The sequence below is a fragment of the Sander lucioperca genome, chromosome 21 (genome assembly GCF_008315115.2).
Source record: "Sander lucioperca isolate FBNREF2018 chromosome 21, SLUC_FBN_1.2, whole genome shotgun sequence".
Lineage (NCBI taxonomy): Eukaryota > Metazoa > Chordata > Actinopteri > Perciformes > Percidae > Sander > Sander lucioperca.
Genome location: NC_050193.1, coordinates 23,929,216 through 23,943,418, shown reverse-complemented (window position 1 = coordinate 23,943,418; position 14,203 = coordinate 23,929,216). Strand labels below are relative to the sequence as shown.

The 14,203-nt window shown below is 40.4% G+C and overlaps 1 protein-coding gene across 2 annotated transcripts in view; it reads left to right on the top strand.

Annotated features, from left to right (window-relative positions):
* syt3 (synaptotagmin III) overlaps nucleotides 1-14,203 on the top strand; it is a 34,464-nt gene that overhangs the window by 10,782 nt on the left and 9,479 nt on the right. For both annotated transcript variants that reach the window (XM_031318925.2, XM_031318924.2), the window contains exons 4-7: nucleotides 3,939-4,334; nucleotides 5,865-5,973; nucleotides 6,701-6,877; nucleotides 11,205-11,331. In XM_031318925.2, the coding sequence (XP_031174785.1) occupies nucleotides 3,939-4,334; nucleotides 5,865-5,973; nucleotides 6,701-6,877; nucleotides 11,205-11,331 (809 nt within the window). The remainder of the gene's footprint in view (nucleotides 1-3,938; nucleotides 4,335-5,864; nucleotides 5,974-6,700; nucleotides 6,878-11,204; nucleotides 11,332-14,203) is intronic.

Here is a 14,203-nt window from a genome sequence, read left to right as displayed (position 1 = left end):
TTTTACACCCTGACAAGAACACAAAAAGAACTTCAAATATGGTATGTTTTTCATGAAAGTGATGAAAGTATATTGACTCCAAATATTATTTTAAAATCGTCAGTAGAATCATTTCAGTATTGCCTCGGAAGTTGCGGACACATACAGCAACATGACAAATGCTAAGATAGAGATTGTTGAGGTAGTGTGCACTCAGAACAACAAACCATGAAATATTCATCTGCTAGATTGAAATGGCTACGGTACATGTCCATCATGTCCATCCCATTTCTTTTACGAGACCCAGAAGAGTCTCGGTAGAATTCTGTGATTGTTATCTCAGAGCTGGATTGAATATATATATATATATATATTCTTTATTTTACCAAACTAAGTAGGTGCATAATGCTGCATCGTGGATTGTGTTGTGAGCAGAGCATTGTGTGTGGGTTCTCATTGAAGCATTAGGAAGTGCAATGCGCTGTTATGCAGATTAGCGCGGATATCTGTGGCTCAGTGTAGATTAGCCTGGATTGGCTGCATGTTGCCTCTGGAGATTTGGATGGCTCTGTGAAGAAATGTCACACCATGGTTTTAGGCGTTGGCCTCCCTCGCTTACCAGCTGTGATTTTTTGGTGTTTGCTGACAGAAGTCTCCAAAGCCTCTGAGGACATCGACCGCCGAAAGCTGTCAGCGAATGGCTTGTGTAAGCAACGGAGATGTTTTTGATGTGGAGCAATGTACAACTCCCAGTGGGCTTGCATCAGTCGCTGATTGACAGGGAGTCTCAGTCTCTCTTCACGGTGCACTTCAGAGGCCTCCTACCCACCCACCTACCGCCCGCTGACTGGCTTTTTATGCTTTGTGGATTAGCGATGGATCTTTGGCAGGATCAGTGCTCATGAAGGTACAGCGACTGCCCTAAAGAGAGACAAATGGAGCAGAGTGGTTTGGCCCCCGACAGTCCCTGTGCACGTTTGATCACAGCCGTCTTATCAGCGCACCATGATCTGCCAACCGCACACAACCTACTCCTCTGCCTCCTCACTTTGTTTTTCCCTCTATAGATCAATACATTAACCTTTTTCATCCTTAAACCCCTCCCCTTTTTATGTTTTGCTCTAAATCATTGTCAGGTTGTTTCCCTCCATCGCTCTGCTCCGGGCTCTTTCTCTTTCTCCCTACCATTGCCTCTTTGGTTTCTACTCTTTCACACATGGCATGGTTGTTGCATCGACTTTATCAACCCTCCTCCCTTCCTCCCCCTCCTCCTCTGAGAAAACGAAAGGGGGAATAAACCCAGTCAGCTTATATGTCTGTTTCAACATGTGCAGCAATCTGTTTTCAACCCTCTCCCTGTCTTTCCAGCCCTGTTGGCCATTCTGTGCTTTGGATCGTTTTCCCTTTCACTCCATTCCCCTTCATCATTACTGTCCTTTCTTGATGTCTTCTACCTCATCCTACCTTCCTTGGCCTCGTTTCCTTTCCCCCCGCTTCATCACTTTGCCCTCCTCTGGTCTCCTGATCTCCATCGTCACATTCTCTCTTGCCTTGCTCTCTCTTCCCTTTTTCTCCCCCTTTCCATCCCTTGTTTGTCACTTCCTACCCCGTCTCATTCACCACCGCGACCGATCGATGTGCCCTCGCCCATCCCCCACCTCCGCGGCCCCCCAATCATATCTTTTGAACAAGTGCTGATTAATGACATACACAGACTGATGAATAATTCACCAAAGAGAGAGCAAGGAAGGAGAGGCAGAGAAAGGGAGGAGGGACAGATACATATAGGTAGGGGCGACGAGCAAAGAGACAGTCGCTGAAGAGAGGAACGCAGTCATAGCGTGCAGAGGCAGACAGCATGGGAAGAGAAATGATATAGGGGTGTTTGACGGGATTATATAGAGGAGAGATTGAAAGACAAAGAGAGGGAGGGCAGGTGGAGACAGAAGGCAAACCAAATTCCAGAAGATGTACCCCAGGGCTGGAGGATTGGCTGCTGTTGTCTTGTTTTCACTCAGTCTTGTTGTCAGCCTGTTACAGATACAATTTCATTCTCTTTTGTGTTATTTAACAGTGTTTATGTCTTTGTCATGCTCATTAAGACACTCTGAATTGAAGTAAATTGAAGGAAAAGGGGGTTAAAGAAAAGGAGGCCTTTTTTATGGATCTGGTTCAGGAAACATTTTCCTCTGATGGTAAGTCATTGCTGTTCTACACAAAGGTGATGATTGGCCTGCACGCAAACAGGAAGATGTTAATTGGTGGCCCTTATCTAGACGGAGCCCAAGATGGCGAGAGGCAAAAATTCCAGTTAGACGCTGCAAGGTGGGGAAGCGTACTCGGTTTGCAAAATCTGCACACTGTATCGTAATGAGTCTTCTCGGTCTACTTACAACCTATGAATATTCATGTTCAGGGCTCTTGGCCTGTAGTTCATTTTGGGCTCTGATTGGTCCTTTTGTCAAGACATAAATCAGACCCAAAACATGCTATTTATGAAGAGACTTCAAACGGCACAGGATCATTATAAATATTCATTGTGTATTTAGTCTATTTATTTATAAATATTCATGGAATATTTATAAGGTATTTTAATAATAATGTATGAATTCATGAATGTACGTATGATAGGCTCCGACATGTGCAGTTGTGCACTTCAAAACCATAAACAGAACTACTAAAGTTCCCTACTGTAGCTCTGGAGCTGATGTCGACTCTCTTTCATTTCTGCTCTCTTTGACAGAGGCTGTTGCTGGAACTGTCCGGCAGTCTGGTGCTGAAACGGCGCTTTTCTTTTATTCTGTACACTTTTTCATTCGAATGAGTCATACTCCACCATCCCCAACACACACACTGTATCCTTCACAGCCCCATATTCAAACCCCCAATCCCATCCTTCCCTCAAACCCAATCCCTGAGCTGTCACAGATTAAAAAGAAAAGATCATAACCATGAGGAAATGCAGGATGACATTGCACAGAGATTGACAATATCCACTCTGCCAACCTTTGCTTCCATTTTAAGCTCAGGATTCAAATGTGGAATCTTATAAGCTTCAGGGGTTGGTTGCATTAATTTAGGCCTACAGCGGGTTCCTTCTCCTGCTCCGTGATTTGGGATTTTTTAGACGTTGTTGTGATGCTGTTAATGGTGTGTGTGTGTGTGTGTGTGTGTGAAGGGGATGCATGGATTGTTGATCACGCGGTGGCTAACTCCTGATATGTTAGGCATAGATACCAGATGTATGCTAGCAGCATGGCTCTATACATGGCAATGTAGGCCTGTCTCAGAAATCTCAATAACTTTTGGATGGATTGTAATGAAAGTTTTTACAGGCATCCTTCCTCCCCTTGACAATGAATCCTACTGACTTTGGTGATCCCCTGACTTATTCCTCTAGGACCACCATGAGGTTCACATTTGTGGTTTTGAGTGAAATGTCTCAACAACTATTGGATGGGTTGCCATTCACGTCCCCCTCAGGATGCACTAATAACGTTGGTGATCCCCTTACTTTACATGTAGCACCATCATCAGGTCAAACTTTTTATTTGATATTCTGGTTGATGACCTAAACTATTGGCGTTCAGACTCAGTTGGAGTTTGTGTTGAGTGCTAATTAGCAGGTGTTAGCATGCTATCAAACTACGCTGGTGAAGATGGTAAACATGCTAAATATCATCATGTTAGCATTTTTGGTGTGAGCATATTAGCATGCTGATGTTAGCATTTAGCTCAAAGCATTGCTGTGCCTAAGTATAGCTTCATAGAGCTGCTAGCGTGACTTGTTAAAACTACATTTTCTTCATACATCTTTAAATGAGACTTCTTTCTTTCTCTGTAAATACATACACTATAATGACCAAGTCATGGATGCCTTCTGTTTGTTGAATCTTCTGTTTATCTATCTCCTTATTTTCTTCTTCCTCCCCTCCATGTCTTCCTCTGGTCCTCTGTAGAGATCTCTGTCAGTCTGCTGTCGGTCATTGTGACATTCTGCGGCATCGTCCTCCTCTCTGTCTCCCTCTTCGTCTCCTGGAAGCTCTGCTGGCTGCCATGGAGGGACAAGGAGGGCGGAGGCCTGAGCCTGACGTCAGGGTTGCTGCCCGGAAGCGCCGGTGTCGGAAGCCTTGGAGGCACCGGGGGCTCGTCACTCTTACCCCCCTTGCTGCAGAGGAAGGAGGGCCACTCCTCGTCCTCGCTCTACCCCTCCCTGGGCCAGCAGGGCCAGCACCACCCCCATTTCTCTGACCTGGTGGGGCTGGAGAGGGGGGAGGTCGGAGGTGTGGTTGGGGGTCCACAGGAGACCCAGGAGCCCTCGTACTTGGATATGGACTCCTACCCCAACAATGCTGGTGAGAGTGGGAGTAAGCTCACAGACACTCTTAATCCCAGTCTGACTGTAAGAGTAATGTAATGCCCCGCTCAATAACTTCTCATTTTAATACACTCCCTGGGTACAGAATTTAATACATTTACATACAGTAAAAATAATGAATCTGTGCTGCAACAGTGTGATGAATACTGACCATTATTGAATATACAATATAAATGGCTTTTCTTTCAGTAGTGCTACATTCAAGGAATATTACTTTTTCATGTTACTGGCCTAGTCTCTTATTTGGAAAGAGGTAGTTTGTAACTTTAAGATTAAGTTTTACTTACAACCATTTTTTTTATTAAATGATTAATTTGTTTATTTCTAAGCAGCATACTGTGCAGAGACATATAATCACCTTTTAAGATTCCCATTGCTAACATGTTAACACACAGTTGTTCCAGACATTTTTATCATGCCATCGGAGTCCTGTTTCTGGCCACCTGGGGAATATAACTACTATATTTACTTATCTTTTACGCCTCTTCAAACCCCTGAGAAAAACCTCTTTAGCTGCTAAATGTTTAACTTTCTTAATCAATTTTTTTAAAGCTTGTTTGCAGAAAACAGCTGAACCAAAGTTCATGTAAGCATTAAAACTGAACCAAATAGAAAATGTGCCATGACACAAAAACAATGAGCTCAAAAGTTTGCTAGAGCTGCCGAGTTGGCTCATAATTCTGTGTAGGGTTTTTACTACAAGCAACCCTTTTACACTACCACAGTTTTTTGATTTAATCTCCAAAATAAATAAATATGCAACAAGTAGGTAGAAACATTTATTGATCAATTTGATGATTGACAGAAAATTAATTGGCAACTTTTTTGAGAATCAAATTCATTTTTAACTTGTTTTCTGACGTTTTATAGACCAAGCAAGTAAAATGAAATAAGCGTTAGTTGCAGCCTTAACACAAAAACACATAAAGCTATTGATTGACTCAGCTTTAAAAGAACTTTCCCAGAAAGCATGTGATAGTAGGGTGGTTGGATTCGGCCAGTTAAGCTCAACAGGATAAATAATAAGCCATTAGAACAAAAAGCAATTTTCACGATAAGATATAGACTGTTATAAACTGATATGACAGAGATGTTTAGGACTTGGTTTGATGAAACAGCTCAGGTAACAGCTATGAGTTTTCACTCTGCTGTTGTATTTATTTTGGCTGTCAACACTGGTGCAGGTTGTTAATCATTATTCACAGTCAAATGTTGCTCTCTGGCTTTATTGCAGTTGGATGTGCCTCCTTTCATATCCATGTGTTATGCCTTTCATGCTGGCTCATGTTCTGCTATTGTAAACATGTCTGATCATTCCTTCCCTTCACTCTGCTATTAAATCACTCTCTGTTAAATCAATGTAATACAATCAACGTAATCAATGATGTTGACCCTGCATTATAACAAAACAGACATTGCTCTGGGCCGCTGTAATGACCAAGGCCACTATAGCACTGACAAAAGAGACATGTGAGTCATCAAAGATTGTTTTTTCTCACTCTGTTAGGAACTCTGAAGCTGAGTCAGACGTCTCCAGATGTCCCCAACTCAGAGGTTGGAGCCCAGCCCGTTAAAGACCTGCCCAATGCTCATTCCCAGCAGCAGGTCACCTCCCGGTCAGTACCGAGTATATGAGTGTACCGGGCGTGTCTGTGGGTTTAAAAGAGAGTGTGCATTTTGTGAATTTTGTGCCGTAGTTGCTTGTTGTGTGTTTCTGTTTTTAAACTCAGAGATGCAGCGGTGAATAAAACAGGAGTCAACCTTAACCTCCAGGGAGTGATCATTAAAGGGAAATCAATTGAAAAACACATGATTGAAAATTAGGAAAATGTTCTTTTTGTGAGCAAGACCATACTGGTTGTACGATGTTGGCTTTAATCTCGCTCGGCTCTAATGAAGGCTTTTAAAGTCTGTAAATCATCTTGGACTTTGTGTGAACCTCTTCATATTAGTTTAATTTTGAAAAACATCAATTTGTTTTAAAACTTGTGCTGATATTATATATATCCAAAGCACAGTTGCATTTAATTCTACAAAAACTAGAAAAAACCCACAGAGAACCTACTATTTTTTAACAAATACCATTTTTTTTTTGTGTGTGTGTGGTTTGTACTCCGGAAGCACCATCATCACACAACTAACCTTGATTTGATAACACTTTCTATGATGCATGCATGTGTAAAAAAGGTGTGTAAACCCTTACGCAAATAAAAACAGTGTATAAACTCAGTTTAGGTGGTTTACTCGCCACTGCATCTCTGATTAAGCTGCTGAATCACACTGTTGTGTGTGCTGCACTCTCCACTTAATATTCACCCTCTGAGCTCTAATGTGTCCATTTAGGCCCAAGCCCATGACTCACCAGCTCTCCAGCCCTGATTTCCACGGCGAGGAGAAGGAGCAGGTGACCAGCATTGGGCAGATCAAACCGGAGCTCTATAGGCCCAAGGGTGACCAGGGCGAAGGCAAACAGGGCGACAACTGCGGCAAGATCAGCTTCCTCCTGCGCTACGCCTTTAAGTAAGTCAAAGAGCTTACATCAAAACAACCTGCTCACTCTGTCAGTGTCCTCTTATGTAAAATGTGTAGCCTCTGAACATTAATAAATCATTGCCACGATAATTTTAAGATCTAAAGTTAAACCGTAACATCCCCACCAGGTTGAAGATGCTGCCTCTGTGGGGAGACCCATTGACTTGCTGTCACCTCTTGCTGATCAAAATAGTGCAAAACACAAACCTTTTCTATGGTTCTTACTGTAACTATGACTGGATTTCATGGCAATCCAGTCATAGTTGTTGAGATATTTCAGTCTGGACCAAAGTGGTGGGCTGGCTGACCGACATTGCCACTAACGCAGCTAAAAGCAATAGATAAATAAATAAATACATCAGTTCTGCATTATGTGGATGCTTGGGATAGCTGTGCACAGTTTGGAGAATTGGATCCTTAAAAATGAGACTAAACATTGTTTGTTGAATCCAACAATGAGTGGAACTACCAGCACCTGCAGTTTTGCTTGTCTCTGGTGAATGTTGATGCGTCTGTTATTGCATCACTTTGATCATCGGGTGTGCATTTGTTCAAACACTAAGTCAGAGGGCTGCAAACAGATGCCAGTTTGCTGAATTTCTTCATGCCACAGAACAAAGAGAGGGTGCTTCTTGGAAAAATATATTTTAGCATGTTTATCCTCTTCAAAAAAAAAACCTCCAACACAAGTAGACAAATTTAGTTTTGGATGGAAACTACAGCTAACATACAATACCACTAGCATGAGATGTGAGGGGCTACTAGTTGTTGTCTCGACTGTGGTCTCTTTTGTTTATGGTAATCATACTGAAACATTAATGTTTAAAAAGCAGCAGCAGTGTCTTTTATGTACTGTGTGGCACAGATTTCTGTAGTTACTTTCATTTAGCTCCTTTGACGATTTTCCGTTGAATATTCTCTGCTGGATAATTTGGGTCTAAGTACGTAATTGGTAGGTGCCATGCTGTGAGGACTGGGTGATGGGAGAGTGTGTATATGAATGTGTGGGTGTGTGTGTGTGTTGTAAGTCAGGATGGCTGGGGGTTGTGGGCCTGTCTGTGGCTCAGCTGGCTGTCCCCCATTTCTGCCTGCCCCGACACGTCGAAACATTACAACATGCGAAAGTGCTGATGGTCAGAAAAGAAAGGGAGCGAAAGGCCGTTTCAGTCATGAATTATGTATGGCGAGCCACTTTAAACAGCAGCCCATGTCAACACATAATAACACCAGACTGTGTTATAGCTGGAGTTACAGATACAGAGAAATGGCATGGGAGTTAGATGGACAGGAAGGTTAATGATGAAAACTATTCATGTATCCCTTATTCCCATTTATAAAGTCACAAGATAATTTATGTCGTGCTGTAGTTGCCTGCCATTACACTGGAGGGAAATTGTTTTCATGAGAGGAGTAGAAGAGAGAGAGGGACTGAGGAGTAAAGAAGAAAGGTTAGAGATGTAGTGTGGGCATGTCTGTATATGTACATGTAGAGGTGTTAGCACTGGGACTGTGATAAGATTGGTATGTTAATGTGTGAGACCCAGCTGTTTGGAGTGTAACAGTCAGAACAACGGTGTCAATCCTCAGATCTTCATATCCTCTGGGAAAGGCATTTCTATTGACAATCCCATTAAAAGCTGACACATTTCCACTGTGGGAATAACAGCTAGATTCCGGGCGTTGTCTGCCAGGAATAAGGCCATGAATTTCCCTCCGTGCTCCAGCAGTAATAGGTATGTTCTCTGCAGTATGCTGGGTGGATTGGGTAAAAACCTTGGTTTGGGTTCACGCTCATGTCTTGTTCTGTAATAGGACACGTGAGTGCAGGACAATCTTCAAATGTGTCCTTGTAACAAACAACAAAAGCAGGAAAATTCATTAGGGGTGTTTTTTTTTTTGTTCACAAGCTTCCTGTCGTTTTCAATTATTTTACATCTCTATTTTTTCCTCTACTTGCTGTGAACCACACTGGCTAATCACAACAACTGCAGAGTCTCTACCACCAACATGTCTCAAAATCATAACGGATTATAGATCGTTAGATACATATTTGAATTGGTCAGGGTTTTCTTGTTAAAATATGCATCTGGCTGAGATAGAATTTCCATCCAGCAATTTCCCTTGTATATCATCTCCCTGATTTGATGTGATTGCAGAGTGGGCATGTTTATCCGATTGCATTAATTGGATGTGATTCAGAGGTAAACACGTGTCCGGATTGGCCATGGTTATATTGTCAACAAGCGTATCTTATTTGTGATTGGTACACATGGACCTAAGACATTGTCGGGGTCACTGTTGGCGTTTACCCTGCTCATCATTCCTCAGCCCCAAAGTTCACGCTGCTCTCCTAAAGCAGCTAATGAAGTGCTGACACACTGGTTAACACGGGGAGACACAGTCTAACGAGGTCTGATTAAAGGCCTCTGAGCCGTCTTCATCTTCATCTGGTAATTAAATACATAATAAACAGTGTGTGAGAAGCAGCCATGACTCTGCATGGAGCATTTGAATGTAAAGACGTATGTATTATGTCTGCTCACGTGTGTGTTTATGCTTGCATGTGTGTGTGCGTGACAAAGAAAGACTCCTGCTACACTGCTTACATGTGCAATTGTGACTGAGTATGTGATAGTTTTTAAATATGAGGACCAATAATGCTATTTTTGGAGCAAAACTGCTGAACATTCAAATGTATTTATCTACAGGCCTATTTGCTATCTTTAAGCCAAATATCTCAGAAAACACAGTGCAAGTGTACAATGTAATATTCTTTTCTTTTTTGGCATTCTATTCAGTGAAATAGCACTTACCAGTCAGTTGGCAGACATCTGCAACCATTTTGATTAATTGTTTGAATCATTTATTAAGCAAACAGCCAAAAAAAGCTGCTGCTCCCAGCTTCTCACATTGGAATATTTGCTGCTTTTCTCTGTTTTTGCAAGTAATCTGATTATCTTTGGGTTTTGGATTTTAACACAAGACAGTTGAAGTTTTCACCTTGAACTCAAGAAATCTGTGATGGGCATTTTTTATTATTCACTTTTAAAGACCTAAAGATTTAATCAGCAGATGAATGAAAGTAATTGGTAGTTGCAGCCATACATTACTAACATAACTGAAATCATAAGTCTATTTTACTGCGCTGTTTACAAATAACACTGAATTATACAGCATCCATTAAGCAACATTTAGCAGCATCAATAAACATTAATTACTTAGATTTATAGTTGTCTAATAAAAAAGACCCATCCACCAATTTTGGAGTGGTAGCCACATCCAAATCTGTATTTTAGATTTTGGTGTTTGGCTACATTTTTGTTAAGGCTGGATTACAGACTTTTGCCTTCAAATGAATAAGGATAAGAAGCTACTAAAACACATATTATTTGTATTGTACTATAATGAAATCAAATAAAAATGCTCCATTATAATAATTTTATGTTAAGGGCTTTCTTTAGACCAGTGGTTCCCAACTTGCTTTGGCTGTGACCCTGTGATATAAAGCCATGTCTACCTGCAAGCCCTCATAACAGGTTGCCAATTATTTTATTTGAATATTTCCTGTAGTATTTAACAAAGAAAACATTCCCCAAAATAAACATAATACTGTGTAGCAGTATTTTGTCTTTATCATTTTCTATCCTAGTAATCATCTGGTGACCCTTAGATTCATCTCTCTTCCAGTTTGGGAACCAATGCTTTAAACATTCAGTGCAGTACTGGTTAAAATATACAGGAAATATAGAATCAATCAAACAAATATGTTCAAACGTTGATGAAACTGATAGTGGAAGGTTTAGTGAAGGGTCAAGGTTTAGGTTTTTAGTGTGGATCTTTTGTGCATTAACAGCTCTGTGCATGTGGCCCAAAGTGAGTGTGGAATAAAGGCTGCTGTGTTAAGGATTATTAATGAGCTCAGCTTTGGCCTCTCTCACTGGCTGTACTGTACATCTGTGCTTACTGTGCTTACATTTAACATTGCTGATAGTGCAACATGATACAGCTGCAGGGATGACACACAAACACACACACACACACACACACACACACACACACACACACACATGCTATTTCGGTTATTCCTAGCTTCAGATATATATATATATATATATATATATATATATATATATATATATATATATATATATATATATATATATATAAGTGTACAAAGCTTGCACGTGTGTGTGTGTGTGTGTGTGTGGGGTGATCCTGTCTGGGTCTCAGTTTATTTGTGTAAATTTGTGCAACCCCGGCCTTTATGCCTTTTTTTATGAGCAGTCTAATGGAGTTTGCTGAATGTGTGTCTCAGTACGGAGCAGTTGGTGGTGAAGATCCTGAAAGCTTTGGACCTGCCAGCGAAGGATGCCAATGGCTTCTCTGACCCGTATGTGAAGATTTACCTACTGCCAGACAGGAAGAAGAAATACCAGACTAAGGTAACTCCCACTTTCACCACACTCACCTGTATCCTCAGTCGTAACAAACAAACAAAAAAAACCCTCAACATTTAAACATCATCAGGTCTGACTTGCTATTTTCTCTCTGCCTGTTTCCTGCTGCTCTGATGACCCAGCCTCCTCATAATGTAATCTAATCTAATCTGGGGCATCATTTATTCAACATAATGTGCCTCAGACTATTACGCACCGCTACTCAACTCCTGTGTGTTATTCTGGTATTTGAGGACAGTATAGTCAATATTTGAGTACATTTCGGGACGTTCTGTACCAGAAAATGTACCCTTAGCTCTCAAAATATCCTCCTCTCTTCTAATTTATTCTCTGTGGAGGAGCTCAAGATGTATGAGGTCAGTAGCCCACAGATGTGAGTTGTAGTTCTAAGTTTGATCTTAAATATCACCACTACTTGTCCACCAGAAAAGTGTGACAATGCAGCTGTACCAGTTTGAAATGTCTCCCCTTTGGTTTCCCCCTTTGTGTGACTGTCTCCTGTATATCACAAAAGCCCCTTCAGCCATTGAAATGAGTGAATGCTTCAGTCATTTGCATAATACTGCTCCTCTTTTGTTTAGAGTTTAGATGATTGTTTCATTTTAATCACATCCCCATTAACATGTCATTTTTACACCACTCATATTTTGCCACGCTTTTATCCCTTTCAGATAATTTCAAAAGAGAAACAGACATCACCTATAGTAGATGCTGGAGCTTTTGTGTTCCTGGTTTCTAAAGGCACAGCATCTCCATCTCCAACAGCTGCATGTTAAATCCAGAGCTAACAAGTAATCATCAAGTGCTAATAAGCTGGAGTGACAGACCCACTCATGCAGCGACAAAAGTCGGATTTGGAAAATCGAGTGTGTGTCTTTAATTATCACCAGCTTTATTGCATGACAGCATTCATATCAAATGCTTTCATAGCAAATAAATCCCACCACTGAATCAACAAATTGTTGTGTTGGAGATTGAATGAGATTGAAGACAAATTTAAATGTCGTCTTGATGAGCAGGAAATTGCAGCCGCTTGCTTTACATCTGATTTAAAAGGATCGTTTTATTTGACCTGTTACTGGGGTGACAGATGGAAAAGGCTGGAAACACAACATACGGTTAAAATAGAGGTGAACTGAAAAGCAGTTACCAATAGGAAATGTGTTAGAACATTTAAAAGAAATACATCCTGTACGTTGTACATGTTGTGAAAACAGAATTTTGAGTTTTAAATTTAGTTTTAGGTCTTTATTTAATTTCAGCAGGTTTGATTTGATTCTTTTGAGGAAGAAATTCACTTTTCTCCCTCTGACTGAGGAACAAGGTCAGTGTAGTACAGGTTAATTATGTTGCCCAAGGTCTTTTCCGCATTTATGGCAAAACAAACCCTTCTGGGACCTTCTGTGTCCTGATATGTCTTGTCTTTGTTTTATTTCTTGACATTTACATGCAATAATGTCTGTTTTGGTACTTTCAGCACAATGTGAGTCATCCAGGCAGTTAAGCTAAGCTTTTATATCCACAACAAGGCTCTGGTATCTCTTCAGTGACAGAAAAATAAATAAAAATAATCCTAAAAAAATCAAAAGAAATTGCCTCTTATGTTTCCAGTTTGTTTTGAAAGAAGAACTGTGTGGTTTGCAGGAGCAGAAAACAGGAAAAAAAACACCACTTGACGAGACTAAATTCCTAAAAGCTAAGGAAAAAGATTTAGTACAACACCACAGCAATGAGAGCTCAATGCCAAAGATGTTACCAAAAGACAAAAAGAAAACGAGGATCTTGTCAATCACTGCTTTCGGAGAAAATGATTTTTTGTGTGCCACTTAGATAAGTCGAGTTTTTAAGTATGAGACTTTTGCAGTGATGGTTACATTTGAGTCACAGATAAAAGCCACTAGACAAAAGCCGGCAGGTCGTTTGACAGCACTTACTGTGTTTTTGAAGATTCCAGAATCCTCAGTGACTCCTCAGTGAAGCTATCAAGTTGCAACTTGTGAAACATTAAAAATGTACTTTACTGGGCAGCAGATGGAACATATATTTTCCATATAGATGGAATTTCATATCAACAAAATACAAAAATCTTTGAGGATTCTGGACGCATCTTCAAAACAGCATTTTAAGTGTTGTCATACAACCAGCTGGGTTTTTCAAAACCTCTCTTGAATTTATCTTTGAGGAAACCTCAACTCATGTCTGTGACTGGAATACTATCATCAATGCAAACGTCTCAAACGTAAAAATATGGTTAAATGAAAGGCAGAAAAAATAGGGGCTAGCCCAGAAAATGCTTTAGATTAGTGGTTCTCAAACTTTTTCACATCAAGGACCCCTAAACTGACACAAATTAGACCACAAACTCCCATCTGATAAGACTTTGTCCCAGGGTCCCCTACCTGATAGAAATTGTTTTATTACAGAAAGTGAAAGAAACCCGTGAGCAAAATAGTCATACAATCTGTCATTGTGTTACTTATGGATGAACTTATAGTGAAAATAAACCTCCTGGAACCCCTTCAAGGACCCCTGGGGGTCCCCGGACACCACTTTGAGAACCACTGCTTTAGATTACAGCATACAGATTACTATGTAATTATTGAGTATATAGCAATAAAATAGGCAAATATGTAAGTATAAGTGAAGAAGACAAGATGTCTGGGGATTACTGGGTAACAAGGCAGGAAAAATGAGGAACACTTTGTAACAGTGTTGATATTTCAATTACATGTGTAGTTTCATTAATTTTAAAATAATGACATTAACAAATACTTTTTGAATTTTGAATTATTATGATTGTTATTCATTTTAGTGTACATTATTTTTGTTGCTGTACTGTGGCGAGTTATTAATATAT